Source organism: Oncorhynchus clarkii, chromosome 28 (genome assembly GCF_045791955.1).
Source record: "Oncorhynchus clarkii lewisi isolate Uvic-CL-2024 chromosome 28, UVic_Ocla_1.0, whole genome shotgun sequence".
NCBI classification, from domain to species: domain Eukaryota; kingdom Metazoa; phylum Chordata; class Actinopteri; order Salmoniformes; family Salmonidae; genus Oncorhynchus; species Oncorhynchus clarkii.
Window position 1 is genome coordinate 43,784,179 of NC_092174.1, and position 27,679 is coordinate 43,811,857.

At 42.3% G+C, this 27,679-nt stretch overlaps 1 protein-coding gene across 2 annotated transcripts; it reads left to right on the top strand.

Annotated features, from left to right (window-relative positions):
- The first annotated feature begins 8,891 nt into the window (after positions 1–8,891).
- Positions 8,892–27,243, top strand: LOC139387418 (myosin heavy chain, fast skeletal muscle-like). Of its 2 annotated transcripts, none has more exons than XM_071133570.1 (41): positions 8,892–9,013; positions 9,487–9,532; positions 9,665–9,892; positions 10,250–10,396; positions 10,598–10,754; positions 11,139–11,166; positions 12,441–12,549; positions 12,676–12,768; positions 12,919–12,979; positions 13,078–13,176; positions 13,984–14,087; positions 14,460–14,598; positions 14,847–14,965; positions 15,138–15,287; positions 15,382–15,552; positions 15,754–16,057; positions 16,544–16,608; positions 16,703–16,790; positions 16,902–17,019; positions 17,236–17,359; positions 17,787–17,923; positions 18,204–18,459; positions 18,680–18,922; positions 19,253–19,429; positions 19,524–19,669; positions 19,845–19,935; positions 20,205–20,594; positions 20,717–20,843; positions 21,054–21,172; positions 21,316–21,512; positions 21,609–21,792; positions 21,930–22,095; positions 22,746–22,870; positions 23,042–23,350; positions 23,573–23,776; positions 23,890–24,015; positions 24,157–24,327; positions 24,598–24,702; positions 24,906–25,001; positions 26,701–26,832; positions 27,106–27,243. In XM_071133570.1, exons 3-41 carry the CDS (start codon positions 9,677–9,679, stop codon positions 27,124–27,126), a joined length of 5,814 nt encoding a protein of 1,937 aa, XP_070989671.1. In that variant the 5' UTR covers positions 8,892–9,013; positions 9,487–9,532; positions 9,665–9,676; the 3' UTR covers positions 27,127–27,243. The 2 variants fall into 2 exon arrangements, with proteins under 2 accessions (XP_070989671.1, XP_070989672.1); XM_071133571.1 differs by having other exon boundaries at positions 8,987–9,063.
- The last annotated feature ends 436 nt before the right edge of the window (positions 27,244–27,679 follow it).

Consider the following 27,679-nt stretch of genomic DNA (forward strand, 5'->3'; position numbering starts at 1 on the left):
TTCTGCCCACCATGATTAAGGTTGTGGTCTATCTTGAGTTAATTATAAAAATCTTTGGTACAACTACGGCGTCTGCGTTGGGACAGGTCATCCTATTTTGTGGGATTTATCAGCGGTTGGCATCCAACGTCAATGGTGCCAATGCCGCCACCTCATGTACTGGGGTGTGGGCTATGAGATTGATAACTCAGTTCTTCCTCCAGACCCTTATTAAACCGGTCTTAAACTAAATGCAACATCGCCTGAAGGTTTACTTATTAACAACTCAGTTAAACTTGGCTCCTCAATACCATTCTTTCTTAAACCTCCCATACTGCTGACACTGAAATAGGATGTGTTCCAAAGTCTGTATCTCGTCCTGGCAGTGATCACACTGCGAGTAGAGAAAATGTTTGTTTTTTAAGTACTTAATATGCATGTTTTAAAACAGTGCCCAACAGTTTACCAAACTTGTGCGATTTCAAAGAATGAAAGTATAGGAAGCGTTACTTTTTTCACCACGACCCCATTTCAAACCTTTTTTAACCCCCTTATCTTCTGTTTTTTTGTGTTTTTTTTTATGACTACATCAATGCACACTTCCCATTTTGATGTTTTTCCTACTGCTGTATTTTCAAAGTGCTGTTGAGCCTTGTTAGTCCCAGTATCAGCCTTGTGATTACACTTTCCTCTCTTCTCCTGGGCCTCGGGGTGGCAGGTAGCCTAGTGGTTAGAGCATTGGGCCAGTAACTGAAAAGTTGCAAGATCAAATCCCTGAGCTGGTAGAAATATGTTGTTTTGAACAAGGCAGTTAAACCCACTGTTCCTAGGCAATCATTGTGAATAAGAATTTGTTGATAACTGACTTATCTAGTTAAATAAAGATAATAATAAAATTATACAGCTGTTGTCCCTTCACCGCCATCGTCCAGCAGCTCTTGTATTTTTTTTAACCACTGTTCTTATTAACCCCTTATCTTTTTGCCTTATTGATTGTAATTGCCATGGGGCTGCCGTCTTATCGGCTCTTAACCAACCATGCTATTTTGATGGTTTTTTCGCATTGTTCATAACTTGTTTTGTACACAATGTTGCTGCTACCGTCTCTTATGACCCAAAAAGAGCTTCTGGACATCAGAACTGCGATCTCTCACCTCAGATGAGACAAAATGTTTTTCTTCAAAGAGTCGGAGGGTAGGGATATACCAAGGACACTCGACACAGGCCCAGATCCCCGTCATTCGCTGGAGAAGGAAACTGAGATTTCTTGGAAAAAGATCTGGGTGCCTTGTGAGGATCAGGCGACGAGTGGCTAATCTGCCTTTGCCTTCCGTCCTGCTAGCTAACGTTCAATCGCTGGGAAATAAATTAGACGAACTGAAAGCACGTACAGTATATCCTACCGACGGGACATTCAAATCTGTTTCACAGAGTTGTGGTTGAACGGCGACATTAAGAACATACAGCTGTTATACACTCTATCGGCAGGAGAGAACAGCAGCCTCTGGAAAGACACGGGCGGGGGGCCTATGCATATATGTAAACAACATCTGGTGCAAGATATCTAAGGAAGTCATGAGGCTTTGCTCGCCTGAGGTAGAGTATCTCATGATAAGCTGTAGACCAAACTATCTACCTAGAAATTTTTCACCTGTATTTTTCGTAGCTGTCTACAGACCACAGCAGACTGATACTGGCACTAAAACCGCACTCACTGAGCTGTATTCCGCCATAAGCAAACAGGAAAATGCTCATCCAGAAGCGGCGCTCCTAGTGGCCGGGGACTTTAATGCAGGGAAACTTAAATAGGGTAGCCTAGTGGTTAGAGCGTTGGACTAGTAACCGGAAGGTTGCGAGTTCAAACCCCCGAGCTGACAAGGTACAAATCTGTCGTTCTGCCCCTGAACAGGCAGTTAACCCACTGTTCCCAGGCCGTCATTGAAAATAAGAATTTGTTCTTAACTGACTTGCCTGGCTAAATAAAGGTAAAAAATTAAAAAATAAAAAAAAATCAGTTTTACCTCATTTCTATCAGCATGTTAAATGTGCAACCAGAGGGAAACAAAACTCTAGATCACCTTTATTCCACAAACAGAGATACATACAAAGCACTCCCTCGCCCTCCATTTGGCGACCATAATTCTACCCTCCTGATTCCTGCTTACAAGCAAAAATTAAAGCAGGAAGCACAAGTGACTCCGTCTATAAAAAAGTGGTCAGATGAAGCAGATGCTAAACTACAGGACTGTTTTGCTTGCACAGAATATGTTCCGGGATTCTTCCGATGCCATTAAGGAGTACATCACATCAGTCACAGGCTTTATCAATAAGTGCATCGACGACGTCGTCCCCATTGTGACTGTCTGTACAGTACATACTCCAACCAGAAGCCATGGATTACTGGCAACATTCGCACTGAGCTAAAGGGTAGATCTGCCGCTTTCAAGGAGCGGGACTCTAACCCAGAAGCTAATAAGAAATCCCGCTATGCCCTCCGACAAACCATCAAACAGTCAAAGCATCAATACAGGGCTAAGATCGTACTACATCATACTACACCGGCTCCACCGCTCGTCGGATGTGGCAGGGCTTGCAAACCATTACAGACTACAAAGGGAAGCACAGCCAAGAGCTGCCCAGTGACACAAGCCTACCAGATGAGCTAAATAACTTATATCCTCGCTTTGAGGTAAGTAACACTGAAACATGCATGAGAGCATCAGCTGTTCCGGATGACTGTGTGATCATGCTCTCCGCAGCCGATGTGAGTAAGACGTTTAAACAGGTCAACATTCACAAGGCTGCAGGGTCAGACGGATTACCCGGACGTGTACTCTGAGCATGCGTGGACCAAATGGCAAGTGTCTTCACTGACATTTTCAACCTCGCCCTGTTTGAGTCTGTAATACCAACATGTTTCAAGCAGACCACCATAGTCCCTGTGGCCCCTATGGTCCTTTAATTATTTGTTATTCTTATCTCTTACTTTTTTTAAAGCTATTTTCTTGAAACTGCATTGTTGGTTAAGGGCCTGTAAGTAAGCATTTCACTTTTAGGTCTACACCTGTTGTATTCAGCGCATGTGACAAATACAATTTGATTTGAACTCAAGGACTCTAAAGGCAGTGCCTGTCCTTCCTGTTTAGGGCCCTTAGATGCATCAGTGAATATACATTGAGTGTACCAAACATTAGGAACACCTTCCTATAATTGCATTGCACCCTCTTTAACCCTCAATTCTTCAGGGCATGGACTCTACAAGGTGTCCATGTACACCCAAACCAGTGTGCCTGGCACCTACTACCATACCCCGTTCAAAGACACAAACCAGTGTGCCTGGCACCTACTACCATACCCCGTTCAAAGGCACTTCAATATTTTGTCTTGCCCTGTCACCCTCTGAATGGCACACATACATAGTCCATGTCTCATACACATCTCAAGGCTTCTTTAACCTGTCTCCTCCCCTTCATCGACACTGATTGAAGTGGATTTAACACGTGACATCAATAAGGGATCATATCTTTCACCTGGATTCACCTGGTCAGTCTGTGTCATGGAAAGAGAAAGTGTTTTTTTATTTTTTTTATTTAACTAGGCAAGCCAGTTAAGAACAAATTATTATTTACAACAACGACCTACTCCAGCCAAACCCGGATGACGCTGGGCCTATTGTGCGCCGCCCAATCACCGCCCAGATGTGATACAGCCAGGCTTCGAACCAGGTACTATAGTTACACCTCATGCACTGAGATGCAGAACCTTAGACTGCTGCGCCTCTCGCCACTTTAGACCGCTGTTCTCTCAGTGTATTCACGAAAGCACAGTAGTGTTCTTAAACGTTCACTTACAATATCTACTGGATCTACTTCTTCCTCACCAGCTTTTACCCCAGCTTTTACCCTGTAAAATGTTGATTTGATTTGAAGCAACGTTAGGTGTACTGCTGGCTGCATGAGCAACCAAGCTGAACTCCTTCCCAAAACGGTCCCATCTCTTGCCATGTCATTACCTGGGTCGTTCCGCAAATAGAGTACATTTTGCAGCCCTTTGACATTTTAAGTAGAAATTGTGCACCGATATTGAATTTAAAAGCCCCTTATCGTAAACGAAGTGCCTTAAATATAGAGCACACGGAAAATTCTAGCAATCTTAATTTGTCCCTTTGTCATGTTTTTCCAACTTGATATTAACCCACTTAACCAACATTTCACTATCATTGTAAATGCCTCGCTATTGTTATTGCGTCAACAAAAGTCATTTCTGAAGATTATTCAATTCACGTGATTAATTTACGTCTGTCCCACATTAAGGTCAACCCCCGTTACGTGAACTGAACTCGTTTTTTTAATATGGTGAAACTATTATTTTTAAATGATTTCTGGAAGAAACATTGAACATCTGAATCAGTGTATAAGCAGACGAGCTGGTTCTAGTCTTTGGCCATTTTCTGGTGTTTTGTGGTGGAAAACTGAGCAGGTCAAGCATTTACACGTCAACGCTGTTAACCCATAGATAGTCTTGCCTTCAGTCAGTAGCGGTGCTCTATAACCTGTTAGTTCACATGCCTTGACCCCGTGAACCTGTATATAGGCCTAAAGGCAGAGACAATAAGAAGACACAGTGGCAGAATCAATTCAACCACACCTGAAAGATTAGTGGAATCTGTTTTGGATAGCTGGAGAGGTAGGATGACTGACAGTGAAGGTGAACAGGTGGTCACGGGTCAGGTGAGGAATGGATGAGACTGAGGCAGGAAGTCCTTTAACCATAAAGTGGTATATTTACTGGGTAGTGTGTGCTGGATTCATGGACGCACAGAACGTCTGGATTAGACGGAGTTAAGGAAGAGAAAGCAGCAAAGACGAGTAACCAACGAGTAATCTTACCTAAAAATTTCACAAGGAGGAACACAATGTATGAATTAATGTTTGGATCAGAATTGCCATTATAATCATTGGCCAGCACGGAGAATTAAGTAAAACCACAAGTCCAAATCCCCATCTCCAACCATGGCTAATTTAGGAAAGTGACAATATTAGCCACCAGAGGACAACAACACAACGAGATGTAACAATTAAATGTTTTTCTGTCAATTACATTTCTGAATGCTGGTAATGTGATTGGTTTGAAGCCAAATCCAAACCGGCTTCTCTTGACAATTGCTTTTTGGTGCGCCAGGTCCATTCATAGCTGAGCTCACTCAGTTTAGCTCAACGCTGATTCTCTATTATTTTATAAAAATTTTCTTTATCAAGGGAGGACAAATGCTCGCTGGCTTCCCTTGCGTTCAGTGCAACAGCGGCAACAATATCATACTCTTTTTGACCAGACCACATCAGATAGTTAGGCTACACATACTGAGACAGAGGGGTCAATTTTTTCTTCGCTCGGATGCCTTCTCCGGTGAGATACATTCAGCCCCTTGTGAATTGAAGGAAATTTATGAAACACAGAGATGAAAAATACGTTATTTTGAATGTTTTTCGAATTGTACATTTTTTTTAGCATCCATGAATACAAGCCACTGCATTCAATTGCCCTTCCCTGCTGTACACAACAAGCTTCCATTCCCCCTGTCAGACGGGGATTTACGGCCGTTATAAGATTAAAACCTCAAATGTTACGGTCAACCCTGTTCCCTTAATAACACTTACTAGTCTTATTTATTTCATGTTTTACCTAATGGGGTGTACCTAATGAACATAAACCCGATTCCGATCAAACAAATTGAGTAAAACATTCAGATAATTGTGCAGTTAAAGTTAAATGCAATTCCCTTACCCCATGGCCCGGTTCATGGGATAAATAGCTAAATTATAAAGTAGAGGCTATTTTCATCAGGTCTTCAGTCATCCCAGATACAACAGCTGCTGTAGAGGTCAAGGCTATTTGTAAACGCAGGGGAATTAACAATAAATAAACTCTCCTGTAGGTGTGGTCCTTGGGACTGAACTAAAACATACAGGTTCTTTAAAAGTAGTGCATGGGAAAGACAACAATATCAGCAATGTTTTATTTATTTAACCAGGCAAGTCAGATAAGAACAACTTATTATTTACAACGACGGCCCTACCCCGGCGACACTTGTGAGCCGCCCTATGGGACTCCCAATCACAGCAAGTTGTGATACAACCAGGAATTGAACCAGGGTCAGCAGTGACACCTCAAGCACTGAGATGCAGTGCCTTAGTCCGCTGTGCCACTCGGGAGTCCCAAATGCAACGACACAATATATTTATTTTAGTTTTCAGCATCACAAGAATCTCCTCTATGCAATTTCCATACATCTTCAGCTCTGAACAGCTACAAGACTAACTTCAAAGGTTACAGATTAAACGATCCTCTGCTTTGGTGTACTTCCTGTATCTCTGCCATCGACTGTATGGGATCAAAATGGAGTTTGAAGAACAGCTCAGCAGCTGTGGTTTGATACCATCTCTATGACGGAGGGTCATAGAACAATCCTAAACAACTTTAGGCTACATGTATTTCTGACACTCAGTTTCAGAACATGGCCATTGGCTGCGGAGAAGGTCACAGACTGGGTTGACTACTTCTTGTATGCATGACATTAATATTACATTTGGCCCCTCCATTGACGTCATACTGCATGCTGAAAAGTGAAAACCTCATAACTTATACCAGCCATCCTCAACAGGTGGACTGCGGTCCCCATCCACACCCAGAACGGGGTCATTATGGACAACAGGTCCCGACAAAACAAATTATAGTATATATTCATTTGTTTTTTAAGGAACTCAGTCAGGCTTTCAACTTGAAGTTTTTAATTGTGGAATGCACAAGCTGCAATTTCATAATTTGCAGTTTTTCCTCTTGTTGTGTCAGTCAAAGGGAGGTATTTATGACAGTTGATTAAAGAGAGATATTTATGACAGTTGATCAGAAAGCCCATGTCAGCTAATGTTTTAAATCCCATTGATTTTGTTGTTGAGTCTCTCAGATATCACATGAAAAAACACACGACGCGACTAAATGTCACGTCTTATGTGGGATCTTATGTGGTGGGGGGGGGGGGGGGGGGGGGGGGGGCATTTGTATGACTGGACCATTTAAAATATAATTTGAGTACCCCTGACCTATACTGTGGAACACACAGAGATCCGATGCAGACCAGCACATTATTTTCACCATATTAGTCCATCATGAGGTCCTCACGTTGCCTTTATTGGCCACTGTAATAAATTTAGAGCAAAATATGGGCCCTGGAAAATAAGATGTGAGTGAACCGAGCCCAGCTCAGTTGTCTTGTGGATCCATGCCACAGCTTGTGACATTTCATTTCCAGATATAGATTTTTACTGGCTGTGACATTTTAATGGATGAAATCATGTAAAAAAAATGCTGACATGAGCCAAGGTGTTGGGGTGTCTCAGGCAAACTCATGTCTGTGGTGATGAAACTACAGACTAGGGGCTCGATTCAATCCATAGACCACAAGATCTGCGTTGTACCACGGGTTGACATCTAAAGGGACATTTCCTATTGAGCCGACGTATGCGGCGTTTACCGTGAATTCAGTCTCCGGCGACATTGCCTTTAAAATGTAATCCGCACTACAATGCAGATCTTCCACGCTACGGATTGAATGGAGCCCTGAGTCACGCCCTTAAAATGTATTGGGCCAAGACTTCCATTCCGAATCCTCCCGGCCCTGCCAAAATACGTCAAATATGTACAATGCCAGTTTTATTATGCCAGTTTACTAATGCCAGTTATTAATAGTGTATCAGGGGTATTCAACTTCTGTTCTGGACAGCCATCCACATGGTGTTCAAACTTTTATTCCACCCCAGCATTAACACAACGCCTTCAGCTAAATCGTCTGATCATAATCTTCAATTTAGTACTGAAATCAGGTTCAGTACGTTAGTGCTGCAGTGGAAGAAATACAAAATCAGTTCATTCAGGAAGTAAACTGTGCACAATGACTTTTAAAAAAAAAAAGAGAAATAAAAGTTCACTTCCTGAATTGACTTGAAATGATTTGAAATGACCCCAGCCCTGATCTCAGTACAGTGCTCAGTACATTGTGAGAAGATCCACGGCTGTAAAGACAGTTGAGCTCTTTGTGGCCAAATAAACAGTGTTTAAACAATGTGGTATTTGAAAGTGTTATACCGAACATTGAAATAGTGTGCTGGACCGTTTTAGACAACTGAAATGTGAGACAAATTAAAGTGCCTCCAGCATCTTCAAAATATCATATTCTAGATGAATAAATACACATTTCATTCAACAGTTTAATGAGCGATTATTGAAAACCAAATACAAAATGACACAAAAACAATTGTGAAAATATATATAAAGTTGTTGATGAAGGAATAATACCACAAAAATGTAACTAAATATTCTCAGATTATATTTTATGAAATCTATTTTAATGGTATTGGGGCAACATGGACTGACTCCATTTCAGTACTTGAGGGGCCGTGGTTGTAATATTGGAATACATTTGATAAATAAATGAGTCATTTTTATTTTAACCTCTATTTAACCAGGAAGGGCTCATTGAGTTTTAAAATCTCTTTTTCAAGAGCGTCCTCCTGGCCAAGATAGGCAGCACCAAGTCATGACAACATTTACAGACAAACAACATGAAAAACTACAAGTAAACTAGTAAAAACCATAGAATTCACAAGAGTAAAACAAAATCAAAAACAGCAAAATAAAAACATTGACAGGTCAGGGGAATCAGTCTCAAGATCATTCATCAGTGATTTAAAAAATGATGACGTTGTCCTAATTATTAAAATACATCTAATGTACGTATATTCTGTGAAATTCCGTTGAGAGACAAATATGATATTACAAAGTCATGTAACGGGAGTGTGTGGGATGCTCCCTGGAGTGGGTGGGGATAGTGAGACACAGAAATACAGAGGTCTCTCATCCAATCCATTTCCTTCACCAGGGTGGTCCATAATTAACTTTTGCTTGGTTGGCACTTTCAACCAGATATAAGGAGGCTGAGGCCCCAGCATTCATAAGTCAGATACCTTCTTCCTCTGTGGTAAGACTCTCTCCACCTCCTTGGATTTTTACAATCACTCAGCATCTGAGGTAGTAGCTAAATGCAACATTTGAATTGAGTTCTGCATTTTCTCTTATATGATTTTACAATATGCAATCAAGTGGCATTGATTAAAACAATTTTTATTATTATTATTTTAACATTAAAGGTGTTATCATTAAAATCTATAACTTTAATTCACAGTCAAAAGTGGTGCTCCTGCACTTGTTTGTAAATTGAGGGGGTGCTCTCAAATGTAACTGGGTTTTCAGAGGTATTTATTTAAATTCTTGACCGAATGTCTAGTCATCTAAGTTGCCACCAGTAAAATTAAAGTTTCCAGTTGCACCTGTAGTTGAAATGGACATGGCTGTAATGATTTGGGTTGAATGTTGGCATTCAAATTGTTTTCTAGCCTTTCAGGGGACTAAATGATAAGGCTTCAGAATTCACAACACCCTAATGTTTCACAGGCTCATCCAAGAAGTACAACTTCATCTGTAGGAGGGGATAACGAAGGTGAGACATTGTTTAAGTCTTCATATTAAAACGATGAAAATATACTGTGAGGGATATCGCTCATCTAACTCTGCTGAATGTGGAGGAAGCACCACAGAGTCACTCTAGTTTCCTTTTTCATCTCTTTCCTAGTAATCCGTCACCATGAGTACGGACGCGGAGATGCAAATCTACGGCAAGGCTGCCTTGTACCTTCGTAAGCCTGAGAGGGAGAGGATGGAGGCACAGGCAGCACCTTTTGATTCAAAGAACGCCTGCTATGTGACAGACAAGGTGGAGCTGTACCTAAAGGGTTTGGTCACTGCCAGGGCCGATGGCAAGTGTACTGTGACAGTCACCAAACCTGACGGCAGTAAGGAGGTAAGTCTGATCTGAAAAGTATTCAAGTTCAAGTTTGTGCAATTACTCTTTTTCTTGAAAAATCATCAAAATGAATGAAACAAAATGCCTATAAGGCCATATGAAATCAGGAACAAAAGATAGAGGTAGAAATATTTCTTAGTTATTTTGTAAGCAGAATATAATCTTTAACAATGGCATGAATTATTTAAATTGAGTAGTCAAGAATATCAATGTATGTGTCACTGGGTGATAACAGAGTAGTTGGATTCAACTGGGGTATGCATTTAAAAAAAAGATTTAACTAAATAATGAGCAAAACGCATTGAGTCATGTCCAGTTTGATCTGTGTGTAATGTAGATTTCTGACTGTTTCAGGAAGGAAAAGAGTTCAAAGAAGCAGACATCTATCAGATGAACCCCCCTAAGTACGACAAGATTGAGGACATGGCCATGATGACCTACCTGAATGAAGCCTCTGTGTTGTATAACCTCAAAGAGCGTTATGCAGCATGGATGATCTATGTAAGAAACCTGCATAAACATACACACACATACATCAACATAAGAAATACACACACAAAGTACTACACATACATCAACATAAGAAATACACACATACAGGACTACACATACATGAGAGGTATAAACCAAAACATACCACTGCAGTAGACCAACAAGAAAACAAGTACATTTATCCAATTTGATTGAATCCCTTTCATCCAGACCTACTCTGGGCTCTTCTGTGCCACGGTGAACCCCTACAAGTGGCTCCCCGTGTACGACGAAGAGGTTGTCAACGCCTACAGAGGGAAGAAGAGGATGGAGGCTCCACCCCATATCTTCTCCGTCTCTGACAACGCCTTTCAGTTCATGATGATTGGTACGAGCTCTAATGGATGGATGAATGGATGGATGGATGGATGGATGGATGGATGGATGAATAGACGGATGGATGGATGGATGGATGGATGGATGGATGGATGGATGGATGGATGGATGGATGGATGGATGGATGGATGGATGAATAGACGGATGGATGGATGGATGGATGGATGGATGGATGGATGGATGGATGGGATGGTTGGGTGGGTGGGATGGGTGGGTGGATGGAGGGAGGGAATCTACTGTTTCTCATGTAGGTTTGAACATTTTGCATGGAATATCGGATTTCATTAACCTCGAATAGAAAATGTTTCAAAATGAAATTAATGATATACCCATAATGTTGCTTGAGTATAATAAACATGACGTTTTTTGGTTCCAGATAAGGAGAACCAGTCCATCCTGATTACGTAAGTTGTTTGTGCTGAGCGATTAACCAAAATGTCTGTTATTTTTTTTAATAACTAGGGAAAGGGGATACCTGGTCAATTGCACAACTAAATGCATTATACCATTCCCCCTCTGGCCTTAGTGCTTCATCATTTAGTCACATTACTTTACTTTAATTAAATATTTAAGTTGTATGCAGAACCCAGAGTCTCTGGTGGCACTGCAGTACAGCGCCCTTAACCACTGCGCCACCCGGGAGGCCTCGCATTTGTTTAATTTGATGACTTTATTTTTTAATTCCAAGTCATCTATTTTCTAGAGAGCTGCTGCCTATGTTGTCTGACATAATCACTATTTAAGTAGTTCTTCAAAGTAAATAAGGCATACTTTTATGACTGCTGAATACCAACTATCCATCACTTAGATCATATATTTTCAGGTAGAGATGCCTTGTGAAGCAACTTCTCTATATCACTCTCCATCGCACGTCTTATGTCTCTTCTCTCCCTCTCTGCACAATGGATTATAGTCATTGTAGTTAACACACTCAAACTGGTGCGCCTGGCACCTACTACCATACCCTGTTCCAAAGGCACTGCTATCTTTTGTCTTGCCCATTCACCCTCTGAATAGCACACATACATAGTCCATGTCTCAATTGTCTCAAGGCTTAAAAATCCTTATTTAACCCATCTCCTCACCTTTATCTACACTGATTGAAATGGATTTAACAGGTGACATTAATAAGGGAGCGTAGTTTTCACCTGGATTCACCTGGTCAGTCGATGTCATGGAAAGAGAACGTGTTCGTACTGTGTTGTACACTCAACATATATTTTATTGAGATATCATTGTTGGACATAAAAGACTGTAAAAAATGTATAAATGGGAATCAGGTCCAAGTGATTATAATGTAGGAAATCTGTTCTCAAAGTATTTCCACACATAAATAGAGAGACAAATGTGATCATATCCCAATGTAATCCAGGTTTGAAATTATGATGTTTTTGTTAAATCTGTTTGGGTTTCTTGCAGTCAATTTGCAGTGCACAAATGATTTACAATTATGTTCCGGCCCCCTCCTCAGAAACAAAACAGCATCTGCTTTAATGTATTTGGGATTGTTTTGGACTAGGCTATGTGCAATAATACATCAATGAGTGGGAATATTTGTTAATTATTTACTTCTGTTAGAAAACAGGTCAACAGTGTATATTCTAATGCTATTTCTTAGTGAAAGCCAATCTGACGCAATCTGTGACTAAAGCCCCTCTTTCTCTGTCATATTAACCAGTGGAGAATCCGGTGCAGGAAAGACTGTCAACACCAAGCGTGTCATCCAGTACTTCGCCACCATTGCGGTATCTGGTGCCAAGAAGGAAGTAGACCCCAGCAAAATGCAGGTAGGTTGTGCCTTTTTAACACATTTCAGTTTGGTGGGCTGTGTAAACGTTTTTCTCCAGCGGTGAATCTTGTTTCAAGAAAGGGTTTACCAGTTTCTAAGCAACTTGTGTGTTTTTCTCAATCAGGGGTCTCTTGAGGATCAGATCATTGCAGCTAACCCTCTGCTGGAGTCTTACGGTAATGCCAAGACAGTGAGGAACGACAACTCGTCTCGCTTTGTAAGTTTGAAGGACATACTGTGGAAGTGACATTATATTTTGAAAAAAAACAACATTTCAGTAGTTCCTTATAGTTATAACAGTCCAACAAACTAACATGTCAAGGGGTTCTATCAAATACCTATTTCTAACCCCCATGCTCTACTACAGGGTAAATTCATCAGGATTCACTTCCAAGCAGGCAAACTGGCTAAAGCTGACATTGAGACCTGTGAGTTGTATTTGATTGTTTCTCAATGCTTTCCATAATTCACACAGAATATTTTAGGAGATACATTCATCACATGTAATTCTCTCTCTCTCTCTCAGACCTGCTGGAGAAGTCCAGAGTGGCCTTCCAGCTGCCCGATGAGAGAGGCTACCACATCTTCTACCAGTTAATGACAGGCCACAAACCTGAACTAGTTGGTAAGGAAAAGTAGAGGTTGATGTGAAATTATTCACACCTCCATCTGTGGAACTTAAAAAAATAAAATAATCATAGTTTATCTATTTATACTATTACAATGAGTACATCCAAGATAACAAGGCATCTAGACATGTGTCTGGTCTTTATAGCTCTTTCATGGGAAAGACTGTGATATTCTAGAAGCTTCAGTCCAGTCTTTTGATTCTATTTATTATATACTATATATAAACTCAGCAAAAAAAAGAAACGTCCTCTGACTGTCAACTGCGTTTATTATGTGTAAATATTTGTATGAGCAGTATGGCCGGTGGCATTGTCATGCTGGAGGGTCATGTCAGGATGAGCCTGCGGGAAGGGTACCACATGAGGGAGGAAGATGTCTGCCCTGTAACACACAGCATTGAGATTGCCTGCAATGACAACAAGCTCAGGCCTCGGTGTAACGCTCATTCCTTCGACAATAAACGCAAATCCGACCATCACCCCTGGAGAGACAAAACCGCGACTCGTCAGTGAAGAACAATTTTTGCCGGTCATGTCTGGTCCAGGGACGGTGGGTTTGTGCCGGTGATGTCTGGTGAGGACAGTTTTCATAACTCCGACCTTTAATGCCTACCGTCTGTAAAATGTTAGTGTCTTAATGACCGTTCCACAGGTGCATGAAGGTCCTGAAAATGGGACATTTCTTTTTTTGCTGAGTTTATCCTTGAGTCCATCTACTGAGTAAAGGAGGGTGAGATACTGTAAAGGTGGGACAGGGGAATTCTACTGGATTTAACTGAGAAGCCATTCTCCGTTGTCCACAGAAATGACGCTCCTCACCACAAACCCCTACGACTTCCCCATGATCAGCCAGGGTCATATCGCTGTGCCCAGCATCAACGACAAGGAAGAGCTGGATGCCACAGACGTGAGTTATACAAAGGGCTAACCAAACTCTAGACATGGAACGGGTAGGAACATTGTGCAATTCCAACTTGGTGTCAGATGGGCACCTTTGTGTTAGTTGACATGTGTCTCAAACCCCTTGTCATGCCTCCACACTTCACCTTTAAGTACATGTAAGACAAGAGAGTGCCACTAAATGTCCTGTGGAACTGTGTAAAAACTGCTCTTGTGCTGCCACATAATAGTGTTGGCCAAAAGTAATCATGTGGAACAGAGAAGCCAAGTCAATTCTATCCATCCCGTTTGTTCTGGAGTGAGCACAGAACTGTAGTGTTCCGTAACAGAGCAGCCTACTGTTGAGTTCATCACTGTTGTGCTTCCTCTCTAATGCCAGGATGCCATTACGATCCTGGGCTTCACTAATGATGAGAAGATGGCCATCTACAAGCTGACAGGAGCTGTAACGCACCATGGCAACTTGAAATTCAAGCAGAAGCAGCGTGAGGAGCAGGCCGAGCCAGACGGCACAGAGGGTGAGTCCCACTCATAGATATACAACATGTAAAGCGTTAGTCCCATTCCCCAACATAGAAATAGAAACGGTAAGACAGACAGTACCACATCAAGGTCAGGTAGGAGATACATGATGGAGACTAAATTCCAACCTCCACAAATGATTTGAAACAAGAGGATGAGGATGAAAATCAAAACCTGTCCAGTGTAACATCAGAAACAAGCGATCTTGAGTGCCTGAGTCTGTTTATGTTGGTTCTCTCTCCAGTGGCTGATAAAATCGGCTACCTGCTGGGCCTGAACTCAGCGGAGTTGCTGAAATGTTTGTGCTACCCCAGAGTGAAGGTCGGCAACGAGTATGTGACCAAGGGACAGACTGTGGCTCAGGTAAAGTGAAACACAGCATCTACCATTTTCTGAGCACCGGGATTCTTTTGGGGATGAGAACATTGCCTTTTTTTTCAATAGTCAGTCTAATGTTGTTTTTCCAAGCGCTTATCACCTTCTGGCTAGATATGGTCAATATCTCCTGTATTCATTTGAGGTATTATCTTTGCAGGTTTATAATGCAGTCATGGCTCTGGCCAAGTCCATCTATGAGAGGATGTTCTTGTGGATGGTCATCCGTATCAACGAGATGTTGGACACCAAGAATCCAAGGCAGTTCTATATCGGTGTGCTCGACATTGCCGGGTTTGAGATCTTTGATGTGAGTATGAGACCAGAACAAGACAATTAGTTGTGATTGAGAGGGATTACAGCCTTGCACGATGAAATGATCCCTTTTGAAATTCCTTCAACAGTACAACAGCATGGAGCAACTGTGCATCAACTTCACCAATGAGAAACTGCAACAGTTTTTCAACCACACAATGTTCGTCCTGGAGCAAGAGGAGTACAAGAAGGAGGGAATTGTCTGGGAATTCATTGACTTCGGCATGGACTTGGCTGCCTGCATTGAGCTTATTGAGAAGGTAAACTGTCTGTGAGGATTATACTGGACCACAACAGCAAAGCTCATAGAGAGTAATGTGTGATATATTATCACAGAGGTACAATGTATCTGACGGTTGAGAACTCAATATGTCTCCATATATGTGACCCTAAAGGAATAGAATCCTATAATAGCATGTTTACTAAAGGAATAAATGTTTCTTAAATCTCTTTTCTTAAAGCCATTGGGCATCTTCTCCATCCTTGAAGAGGAGTGCATGTTCCCCAAGGCTTCAGACACTACCTTCAAGAACAAGTTGAACGACCAGCATCTTGGCAAAACCAAGGCGTTTGAGAAGCCCAAGCCTGCCAAAGGCAAGCCAGAGGCCCATTTCTCTCTGGTACACTACGCCGGCACTGTGGACTACAACATCACTGGCTGGCTGGATAAGAACAAGGACCCCCTGAACGAATCAGTTCTTCTGATGTACGGGAAGGCCTCAGTCAAACTGTTGGCTACCCTGTACCCTGCTGCCCCACCTGAGGGTAAGACTAGCATCACATATCTACCTCAATGACCTGGTACATCGACTCGTACTGGTACCCTGTGTATCTATAGCCAAGATATTGTTACTCCTTGTGTATTTTTCCACGTTATTATTTTTCATCTATATATTTCACTCTAAATTGTAGGGACGGGCCCGTAAGTCAGAATTTCACTGTTGATCTACAACTGTTGTTTACGAAGCACGTGACAATTTAAATGGTTCTTGTCATTGAACATATTACAATTTCTCAGGGTTATTCACTGGGTTAATTTCCTCCTACAATATGTGTTCATTTACACCATCTCATCGATACCAATTGCATTGAGATAAGTGTGAAGATATCCCGACATGATCTAGTTTATAATTAGCGTGCTTGCTGAAGACACCACCCCTATAGATATCGTACATCTTATTATTATTCTATTTATTCTGCTCTAGGAAATGTACTTCTAATTATCTCTTGACTTTCCCCTCATTTTAACAGATAAAGCCAAGAAAGGAGGCAAGAAGAAGGGTGGTTCCATGCAGACTGTGTCGTCCCAGTTCAGGGTGAGCTTTTGAAATGTATCTATTCAGACCTTCAAAAGGTGCAATGATAATCATGAATGATTTCTGAGAAAATGGTTTGTAAACCCTCTTACAGGAGAACTTACACAAGCTGATGACCAACTTGAGGAGCACTCATCCTCACTTTGTGCGCTGCCTGATCCCAAACGAGTCAAAGACTCCAGGTGTATATTGAGTTAAATAGGACATCTTATCAGTACAGTATCACTAAACTTAACCATCTGAATCTTTAACCTGTTTATGAGTATTAAACGAGACTTGGTTTGTGTTTCCAGGTCTGATGGAGAACTTCCTGGTTATCCACCAGCTCAGGTGTAATGGTGTTCTGGAGGGGATCAGGATCTGCAGAAAGGGCTTCCCCAGCAGAATCATCTATGCTGACTTCAAGCAGAGGTACATTCAGACAAATACTAATGCACACACTCACCGCACACACACACACACACACACACACACACACACACACACACACACACACACACACACACACACACACACACACACACACACACGTCAAGTGTTTTCCCAGCATCAGAATAGGCTTACCTTTTACGTAATTTGACCAACCTGTTACAACTTGACACATGTTAAAAATGTCTCCTCATTCAGGTATAAAGTACTGAATGCCAGTGTCATCCCAGAGGGCCAGTTCATGGACAACAAGAAGGCTTCTGAGAAGCTGCTTGGGTCCATTGATGTAAATCACGAGGATTATAAGTTTGGACACACCAAGGTCAGTCAAATACAACCCAGCCATGGCTGACAACAAAACACAACGACAATGATAATATAAACCTCAACCATTCAACATCTCTCCAGTTGATATTTCCATGATATTGTTCTTTCTTCTTCATTTAACTAATGGAAAAGGTGGATAAACATTGTACCTTTTATTTCTCCATCATATTCAAACGTCACAAGTATAGAACAGAGAAACTCAACTCATTATCATGTGCATTGTGTTAGAGTGGTATGGCTGCAGTTATATCAGTAGACATTGTTCATCTACAACTGTACAATAACTAACAACTTATAAACAACCTATCCTATGTTTATGTTGTTCAATTCAGTCTAGTGGTGTTGTTCCCCTCTTTGGAGTCAAACATTTATATCTGTCCCCATCTGACTGTGGTTCCATTGACAACGTTAACCTGTTTCAGGTGTTCTTCAAAGCCGGTCTGCTGGGTGTCCTGGAGGAGATGAGAGATGAGAAGCTAGCAGCTCTGGTCGGCATGGTCCAGGCTCTCAGCCGTGGATTCCTCATGAGGAGAGAGTTCTCCAAGATGATGGAGAGGAGGTGAGAAAGAGTAGACATCTTGGCAAAGCGTTCTGTCAACCCCCTGTATGTAATGCATTATTATTAGTGGTTAGAGCATTGGACTAGCAACCGAAAGGTAGCAAGATAAAATCCCCGAGCTGACAATGTTAAAATCTGTCGTTCTGCCCCTGAACAAGGCAGTTAACCCACTGTTCCTAGGTCATCATTGGAAATATGAAATTGTTCTTAACTGACTTGCCTAGTTGAATAAAGATTTGTTTTTAAATAAGCATGCCACTCTATCCTTTCTGTCGACCAGAGAGTCCATCTTCTCCATCCAGTACAATATCCGCTCATTCATGAATGTGAAAACCTGGCCATGGATGAAGTTGTACTTTAAGATCAAGCCCCTGCTGCAGAGCGCTGAGACTGAGAAGGAGCTGGCCAACATGAAGGAGAACTATGAGAAGATGAAGACAGACCTGGCCAAGGCTCTGGCCACCAAGAAGCATTTGGAGGAGAAGTTAGTGGCCCTGGTGCAGGAGAGGGCAGACCTGGCTCTCCAAGTCGCATCTGTGAGTGACCAACGACCCTCATAAAGGCATATTGACACACACATCAATACACACACACGCACACTGTGAAGTATGTGGCTAACTCCCACATTTGTATAGCCCATGTTAAAAATATATTTCATGAATTTATATTGATTTGCTCTGATCTCTGACTAAATTAAGTCTATATTTTGATACACAATGTGAGGCCTCTGAGTTTGTTCTCCTGTTCTGAAACCAGGAAGGTGAGAGTCTGAACGATGCTGAGGAAAGGTGCGAGGGGCTCATCAAGAGCAAGATCCAGCTGGAGGCCAAACTCAAAGAGACGACTGAGAGGCTGGAGGATGAGGAGGAGATGAATGCTGAGTTGACTGCCAAGAAGAGGAAGCTTGAGGATGAGTGCTCTGAGCTGAAGAAGGACATTGATGACCTGGAGCTCACCCTAGCCAAAGTGGAGAAGGAGAAGCACGCCACTGAAAACAAGGTCTCGTGTTTTTACCAGAGACAGTTTAACCACCCAACAATAATCAACTGAAAACATAGCTTAACAGAAATGGAATTCAAGTCGTATTGTGGGTGCAGGAAAAATGAAAAATAGTTGATTTTCAGTTGCGGAGTACTCCCCACACTCATTGCACGTTCCCCCCTCGTTTATGAATTCCATTCAGTACACCGGCATGGTGTACACTTCCATCTAGTGTTGACTATATGGTACTGTACTTGGTGACCCATTTCTAATATAATTTAAATGAATGCAATATATATCAAACTAAATCTCTCCTTTAAAGACTAATTTTGTTGTGGCGGTTTTCAGGTTAAAAACCTGACAGAGGAGATGGCGTCTATGGATGAGAGTGTTGCCAAGCTGACCAAGGAGAAGAAAGCCCTCCAAGAGGCCCACCAGCAGACACTGGACGACCTGCAGGCAGAGGAGGACAAAGTCAACACTCTGACCAAGGCCAAGACCAAGCTGGAACAGCAAGTGGACGACGTGAGAGGAGTTTGACATTTTGGCCATGATAATATGTGAGATGATATTATCTTCAGTTGTTAAGATTTGAACAATATGTGTTTTTATCTTATAGCTTGAGGGTTCTCTGGAGCAAGAGAAGAAGCTCCGTATGGACCTTGAGAGAGCCAAGAGAAAGCTGGAGGGAGATCTGAAACTGGCCCAGGAGTCCATAATGGACCTGGAGAATGACAAGCAGCAAGCCGATGAGAAAATCAAGAAGTAAACACACAGTCTTACCTGACATATTGATCAAAACAATAGTTGTTCTTGACTAATTCTTGTAATTATGAATGACCATTTGCACGTGATTCTTGAAAGAAAACTGAATGGTATGATACTCTCTCTTTACAATATCGAACCAAAACTCTGCAATCTATGTGTTCGTGTTTCTTAGAAAGGAGTTTGAGACCAGCCAGCTCCTCAGCAAGGTTGAGGATGAACAGTCTCTGGGAGCTCAGTTGCAGAAGAAGATCAAGGAACTCCAGGTACAGTACAGGATCTCAGCTGAAAACAATTAATCTGGCAGCACACATTTTTCCTGGTGGCTTCTGATGGCTCAGTAGGATGGAAGATGGTGCTTCTTACTGGTCCTTCTTACCATTGTAAAGATGGTGCTTTTTACCATTGTGGTTTTGGTTCCTGCGTGGGCAAGTTAATACGGAATATATTAGTGGAACTGGCTTAGTTTGCACAAATGTAATTGTTTCAACTGCATTGTAGTGTTCATTCCTCCTGGTCCTGCCCCCTGTTCTAGGCCCGTATTGAGGAGCTGGAGGAGGAAATTGAGGCTGAGCGTGCTGCCAGGGCTAAGGTTGAGAAGCAGAGGGCCGATCTCTCCAGGGAACTTGAGGAGATCAGCGAGAGGCTGGAGGAGGCTGGAGGCGCCACTGCTGCTCAGATTGATATGAACAAGAAGCGTGAGGCTGAGTTCCAGAAGCTGCGTCGTGATCTTGAAGAGTCCACTTTGCAGCATGAGGCTACAGCCGCCGCTCTGCGCAAGAAGCAGGCCGACAGTGTGGCTGAGCTCGGGGAGCAGATCGACAACCTGCAACGCGTCAAGCAGAAGCTAGAGAAGGAGAAGAGCGAGTACAAGATGGAGATTGATGACCTCTCCAGCAACATGGAGGCCGTCGCCAAGGCTAAGGTGAGTAGTGATATTTTGATCAAGCAGCGTTGAGGAGGGTCAAAATACATTACCATTCAAGAGAACTGCAGCTGACAGGAGTCCCATATATAAAGTAATGATGGAACATGTTTCACTAACAGGGCAATCTGGAGAAGATGTGCCGTACTCTTGAGGACCAGCTGAGTGAGCTCAAGACTAAGAATGATGAGAATGTTCGCCAGGTCAACGACATCAGCGGACAGAGGGCCAGACTCCTGACAGAAAATGGTACCATCATCAACAATGAACAACAAGCAAATAGTTTCCTTCAGTAAAAGACAATAACATGTATTGTAGGATATATCCTGATAGTCCAGTCCACAATAGTTTCTAGTGTACTATTCACCACATCACAATGCCCTACGATACCTAAAAATACATTTTCAATCTTAGGAGGTCAGAGACCCCATTAATAATGGTATCCCTCTATCCCTGCAGGTGAGTTTGGACGCCAGTTGGAGGAGAAGGAAGCCCTGGTGTCTCAGCTGACCAGAGGAAAACAGGCCTTCACCCAGCAGGTGGAGGAGCTGAAGAGGCAGATTGAGGAGGAGGTCAAGGTAAGGGACATAAAATGGACACTACCGATCACAGAGTTAACAGCCATATCTTCATATAGATGGTGCCTACGCCACCCTCAGAGACTTCTACTGTCATTTGCTGTACTATCTCGCTAATATCTCTTTGTCGTTCTCTTTCACAGGCTAAAAACTCCCTGGCCCACGGTGTCCAGTCTGCCCGCCATGACTGTGACCTCCTGAGAGAGCAGTTTGAGGAGGAGCAGGAGGCCAAGGCAGAGCTGCAGCGCGGCATGTCCAAGGCCAACAGTGAGGTGGCTCAGTGGAGGACTAAGTATGAAACTGATGCCATCCAGCGCACAGAGGAGCTGGAGGAGGCCAAGTGAGTCACATGCAACAGCAACAACTCAACTATAGGGTGTGGATGGTGAGGTTCCATATGTATTGTAACATTCCTATACCCTCTGTCGTCAAACAGGAAGAAGCTGGCCCAGCGTCTGCAGGACGCTGAGGAGACCATTGAGGCGACCAACTCCAAGTGCTCCTCCCTGGAGAAGACCAAGCAGAGGCTGCAGGGAGAGGTGGAGGACCTCATGATTGACGTTGAGAGAGCCAACGCCATGGCCGCCAACCTAGACAAGAAGCAGCGTAACTTTGACAAGGTGAAAATAAATAAACCTCACGCTAGGTTGACATTTTCTGTCTGCTATATGATCAATTGTGGTATAATTGTAGCATTTTTCTGATTTAAAACTCTTCATCAATTGCTTGAAATGAATATCCCATGGATTCGCCCTAGGTCCTGGCAGAGTGGAAGCAGAAGTATGAGGAGGGTCAGGCTGAGCTGGAAGGAGCTCAGAAGGAGGCTCGCTCTATGAGCACAGAACTCTTCAAGTTGAAGAACTCCTACGAGGAGGCTCTGGATCATCTGGAGACTCTGAAGAGAGAGAACAAGAACCTGCAACGTGAGCATTTGACTTGGCTCATGTTTGACTAGGGTTTTGAAAATGGGGAAACTGTAACCATCACAATTTATATTACACCATTTTAGAAAGGTATGAAATAAAATAAAAACTTAACTTGTAATCGTAAATTCCATCTGGAGTGCCAGATTGTGCTCTGGGCGTTCGTAAATTCAGAGCGTTGTCAGATTGTCCGTTTGTAAATTGGACACTGGCCTACGAGTAGGTTTAATCCGAGCGTTCTGACCTCACAACAGCAGTCAAGCACCCAAGCTAACTGGCTAACGTTGGCTAGCTACTTTCAGACACAAATGAGAGAAGACCTCACTCTGACCATGTTACTCACCCTAGCAGAGCTGGTTAGGCTGTTTTCATGTTATCCAGAGCATTGGTGACTGTATCTGTGCTGTTGGCAACTATTTAAATATGCTTTATTGCCGACGTTTACTGACATCGACCATATTCAAAGGGTGTTGAATTCATAAATTCATAAATTATTCTGTGCCCTGGCACACGCAGACGAGAGTGCTCTGAAATTGGAGTAGGTAGCCAGAGTGAATTTACGAACGCACCCTCAATGTCAACTTCAGCGCATTGGAGATATCCACTGAAAATCTCCCAAGTCTGAACTGCTCCTGTGTTTGTGTGTGCAGAGGAGATCTCTGACCTGACTGAGCAGATCGGAGAGACGAGCAAGAGCATCCATGAGTTGGAGAAGGCCAAGAAGACCGTGGAGACAGAGAAGTCTGAGATCCAGACCGCTCTGGAGGAGGCTGAGGTACTAACTGCAGCTGTTTGATGGGAAAAGCAGTGTAACAATAGCCAGTGCCAGCTACAGTTCAATGCTCCCCGTATTTGTGTTTATTGTAGTTATATATATTTAATTCCTTGTGTTATTCACATCCAAATGCGTTGAACACAATTTACCCGACTGCTTCTCCTTGTCCAGGCAACACTGGAGCACGAGGAATCCAAGATTCTGCGTGTGCAGCTGGAGCTGAACCAAATCAAGGGTGAGGTGGACAGGAAGCTGGCTGAGAAGGACGAGGAGATGGAGCAGATCAAGAGGAACAGCCAGAGGATGATTGACTCCATGCAGAGCACCCTGGACTCTGAGGTCAGGAGCAGGAATGACGCCCTGAGGGTGAAGAAGAAGATGGAGGGAGACCTGAACGAGATGGAGGTCCAGCTGAGCCACTCCAACAGGCAGGCCGCTGAGGCCCAGAAACAGCTGAGGAACGTCCAGGGACTGCTCAAGGTAAAGGGACTGGGATATCAGGCTCAAACATCTGAACATGGGGAGGGATTTGTTTGTGAATCTGTAGAAAAGAATAGAACAGAGGAATTGAATAGTGTTGACTAATATACTGTAGAAAGGTAGGGATATAGGGGGAATTCTTACCAATGAACAGTTCTATCACCAATCCTATCGCCTCTACTTCCACAAGTCCTAATGAACGTATGTCATTTTGAACCCCAGGATGCCCAATTGCACCTTGATGACGCTGTCCGTGCCTCAGAGGACATGAAGGAGCAGGTAGCCATGGTGGAGCGCAGGAACGGTCTGATGGTGGCTGAAATTGAGGAGCTGAGAGTTGCTCTGGAGCAGACTGAGAGAGGCCGCAAAGTGGCTGAGACTGAGCTGGTAGATGCCAGCGAGCGCGTTGGACTCCTGCACTCCCAGGTGCGGCTCTAAGCCATTTCTCATTCAACTCAACCAAGCATACCTTTCCTGCTTTGTGACTTACTTGTAAGTTCTCTTGAGATTCAAACACATGGTCTTGTTTCATCTTCCAGAACACCAGCCTTCTGAACACCAAGAAGAAGCTGGAGACTGACCTGGTGCAGGTGCAGGGAGAGGTGGACGACATCGTCCAGGAGGCCAGGAACGCAGAGGAGAAGGCCAAGAAGGCCATCACTGACGTGAGTCCTTATGATCTATTGAATTACATCCACTTGATTTGTCACCAATGGTTGCTGGGCTGGTTTACCACAACAAAGATCTCAGTTGGGTGTTATGATTGTTGCCAATTGGTGCATAAATTAAACAAACTACCATTCCAGGCGGCCATGATGGCTGAGGAGCTGAAGAAGGAGCAGGACACCAGCTCTCACCTGGAGAGGATGAAGAAGAACCTGGAGATCACAGTCAAGGACCTGCAGCACCGACTGGATGAGGCTGAGAATCTGGCCATGAAGGGAGGCAAGAAGCAGCTCCAGAAACTGGAGTCCAGGGTGAGTTAACAGCAGGGTGGATTAGGACATATTGAAAGACTCATTTCTGGAAATGTATTTGATAACATACTCAGGACCATTGTGTAATGACTTTTTTCTCTCAATAACCCACCTAGATAATGAACAGCTGTTATCATTACAGACCCTTCAATTAGACAACAATTTTGCCTCCTTGACTGAGTAGAACAATATACCTCTGTTTTACAAAGATTTGTTATGTCTGATTTCACCCCCTCAAACAAATGCCTTCATTAATTTCTTCCAAACAAGGTTCGTGAGCTCGAGACTGAGGTGGAGGCTGAGCAGAGAAGAGGTGCAGACGCAGTCAAGGGAGTCCGCAAGTATGAGCGCAGAGTCAAGGAGCTCACTTACCAGGTAAGAGAAAGCACCTTCTTCAAACACTTCCCACTGGGCACACTGGTTAAATCAACATCGTTTCCACGTCATTTCATTGCAAATACGTTGAACCAATGTGAAATAAATGTTGATTTGATGCCTTTGCCCAGTGGGTAGACACAAACACAGACAGGTTTGTGTATAAAACTACTGGGCTTTGATTCTTTGATCTTCTCCCACAGACTGAGGAGGACAAGAAGAACGTTGGCAGACTTCAGGACCTGGTAGATAAGCTGCAGATGAAAGTGAAGGCCTACAAGAGACAGGCTGAGGAAGCGGTGAGCACCCTTCATTAGTCAAATACTCTGAAAACATATTTCTTCCCTAGGAGACAGTTTTAGTTTACGCTTTTCAAATGCCTCGCAAAGAAGGGCACTGACTGGCAAAATGAAGAAAGCTGACGCTGAGTATCCTTTCGAGCATGGTGAAGTTTTTAATAAGGCTTTCAATGTTGCATCAATATACCCAGTCACTACGAAGATACAGACATCCTTCCTAACAGAGTAGCCGGGGAGGAAGGAAACCGATCAGTCATTTTATCCTGAGGGCATTGGCGAGTTTAAAACGGTTACAGAGTTTAATGGCTGTGATAGGAGAAAACTGAGGAAGGATCAGGAACATTGTAGTTACTTTACTAACCTAAATGACAGAGTGAAAAGGAAGCCTGTATAAAAATATTCCTAAATATTTTTGCACAGACATTTCTTGGTCTAGTTTTTGAATTTGGTTGAGTTGTCAACTAACTGAATTCAACGTGAAATCAACAACAAATGTCACCACTTCTATGAATTGAGGTAAATTCTCTTGGTTGAAAAAAAAAGACAAAAAGCCTTTAGGTTGATTACTTGTTGCAAATCAAATCAGTTTCCATGTTGAGTCAACATCATCACTCTTTTTTGGTTGTATAAACAATGTTGATTCAACCATTTTTTTGCCCCTCAGGAAGGCACTAAAGTAATACCGCAAAAAAAGCATAATATTTTCAAGCATGGTGATGGCTGCATCATGTTATGGGTATGCTTGTCATCGGCAAGTACTGGGGAGTTTTTCAGTACAAAAAAAACAGCATGAGCTCAACAAAGACAAAATCCTAGAGGAAAAACTTGGTTCAGTCTGCTTTTCACCAGACACTAGGATATTAATTCACCTTTCAGCAAGACAATAACCCATAACACAAGGCCAAGTCTACACTGGATTTGCTTACCAGGGAGACAAGGAATGTTCCTGATTGGCCAAGTTACAGTTTTGACTTAAATCTGCTTGAAAGTCTATGGTGAGACTTAAATATGCCTATATAGCAGTGATTATCATCCAAATCGACAGTGCATGAAGAATTTTGAAAGTAATAATGGGCTAATATTGAATGGTCCAGGTTTGTTAAGCTCTCAGACTGACCCAAAAATATTTATATTGACTCGGGGGCTACATATATATATATATATATATATATATATATATATATATATATATATATATTTTTTATATATATATATATATACATGTATACACATTCAAAAGTATGTGGACACCCTTTCAAATATTTCAGCCACATCCGTTGCTGATAGGTGTATAAAATTGAGCACACAGTCATGCAATCACCATAGACAAAGACATTGTTCTATTTTTCATTATTTTTTTTATTTTTTGGAATCCAGTTTGTCATTCCAGAGCTGTTTGTGTAGATCGTTGACAAAAAATAACATTTCAATACATTTAAATCCTAATTTGTAAGACTATAAAATGTGACGTAAACAAAGGTTAGGCACTTTCCGTCCCTGGAGGGAGTGGTTTGATCCCCCATCCCACCAATCACTTTCTCTACTGTATCATATATCTCCCTACATACTTTGTAATCCTAAATCTGTCATATAAAAATAAAAACTTAAAATACTCATAAAACAATAATATTAATTTGCTACCTGAAGCTTCAAACTTTGAATGCTGATGTTGTGCTCTCCCTCTCTGTTCCTCACACAGGAGGAACAAGCCAACGGCCACATGTCTAAGTTCCGGAAGGTTCAGCATGAACTGGAGGAGGCTGAAGAGCGTGCTGACATCGCTGAGACTCAAGTCAACAAGCTCAGAGCCAAATCTCGCAGCACTGGAAAGGTACAGAGCTGCTACTAATTATACATCTGACTCATGCTCAGATATGACCACATCAACACCACCTATGATTCAGTCTTCACAGAAATCAATATTGACCTTTAACACTCACTATCATGTAGGTATTTCAGACTGCTAATAAGCACATTTCATGTAGCGCAAAAAAAAAAACTAGATTAAGGCTGAGCCTTAAATGCTGGATCCATTATACTCTTTCCAAGTGTAAACACACTCATGAATACAGATTTGTCATTTTCGTTGTTTTGTTTTTGACAGGGCAAAGAAGTTGCTGAATAAACAAGAGAAGAAGTTGCTGAATAAACAAGACAAACATCTTATATCATTTTCCTGTGTTGCATAAAATATGATTTTCATGGTGAAAATGATTGTTGATTAAAAACATGTAGGCCTACATAGCCCTTGTGACGGTGGACTTATTACTCAGCAAACAGTTTGTTCATACCATAAAAATATTGTAATTTGTACCATATTGTATTCTGGGATTCCAACAACAAATGTCACGTATTTTGGTAAACAGATGAGTGATGGGGCTGGAGAAATGCAACCAATCTGAAATGCATAGACTGAGCTATGGATGCCTAAAATCTAAAATTAACCCTTTAAACTTGGAGGGGATATATTGACCTACAGTATATGGAAAGACCCAAATTGGAACATTTCATAAAATAAATAAAGAGAGAAGTTTACGCATAACCGTGGTAGCAACTGAAAGGGAACACTGAAGATTAAGGTGAAATTCTCAGAACAAAGTTGTCAGGAAACAGACTGGATTACACATCATCTCTGGTGATCAGACTACGTAAACATGCTGTAAATGTGGTGGTGGAAC

Bases quoted from the DNA above. Each gene is read 5' to 3' on its own strand.
- LOC139387418 (XM_071133570.1), top strand. From the start codon at position 9,677: ATGAGTACGGACGCGGAGATGCAAATCTACGGCAAGGCTGCCTTGTAC. The intron at 12,980-13,077 runs GTGAGTTGTATT...TCTCTCTCTCAG, and splicing joins TAAAGCTGACATTGAGACCT to ACCTGCTGGAGAAGTCCAGA. The intron at 14,599-14,846 runs GTGAGTCCCACT...TTCTCTCTCCAG, and splicing joins CGAGCCAGACGGCACAGAGG to TGGCTGATAAAATCGGCTAC.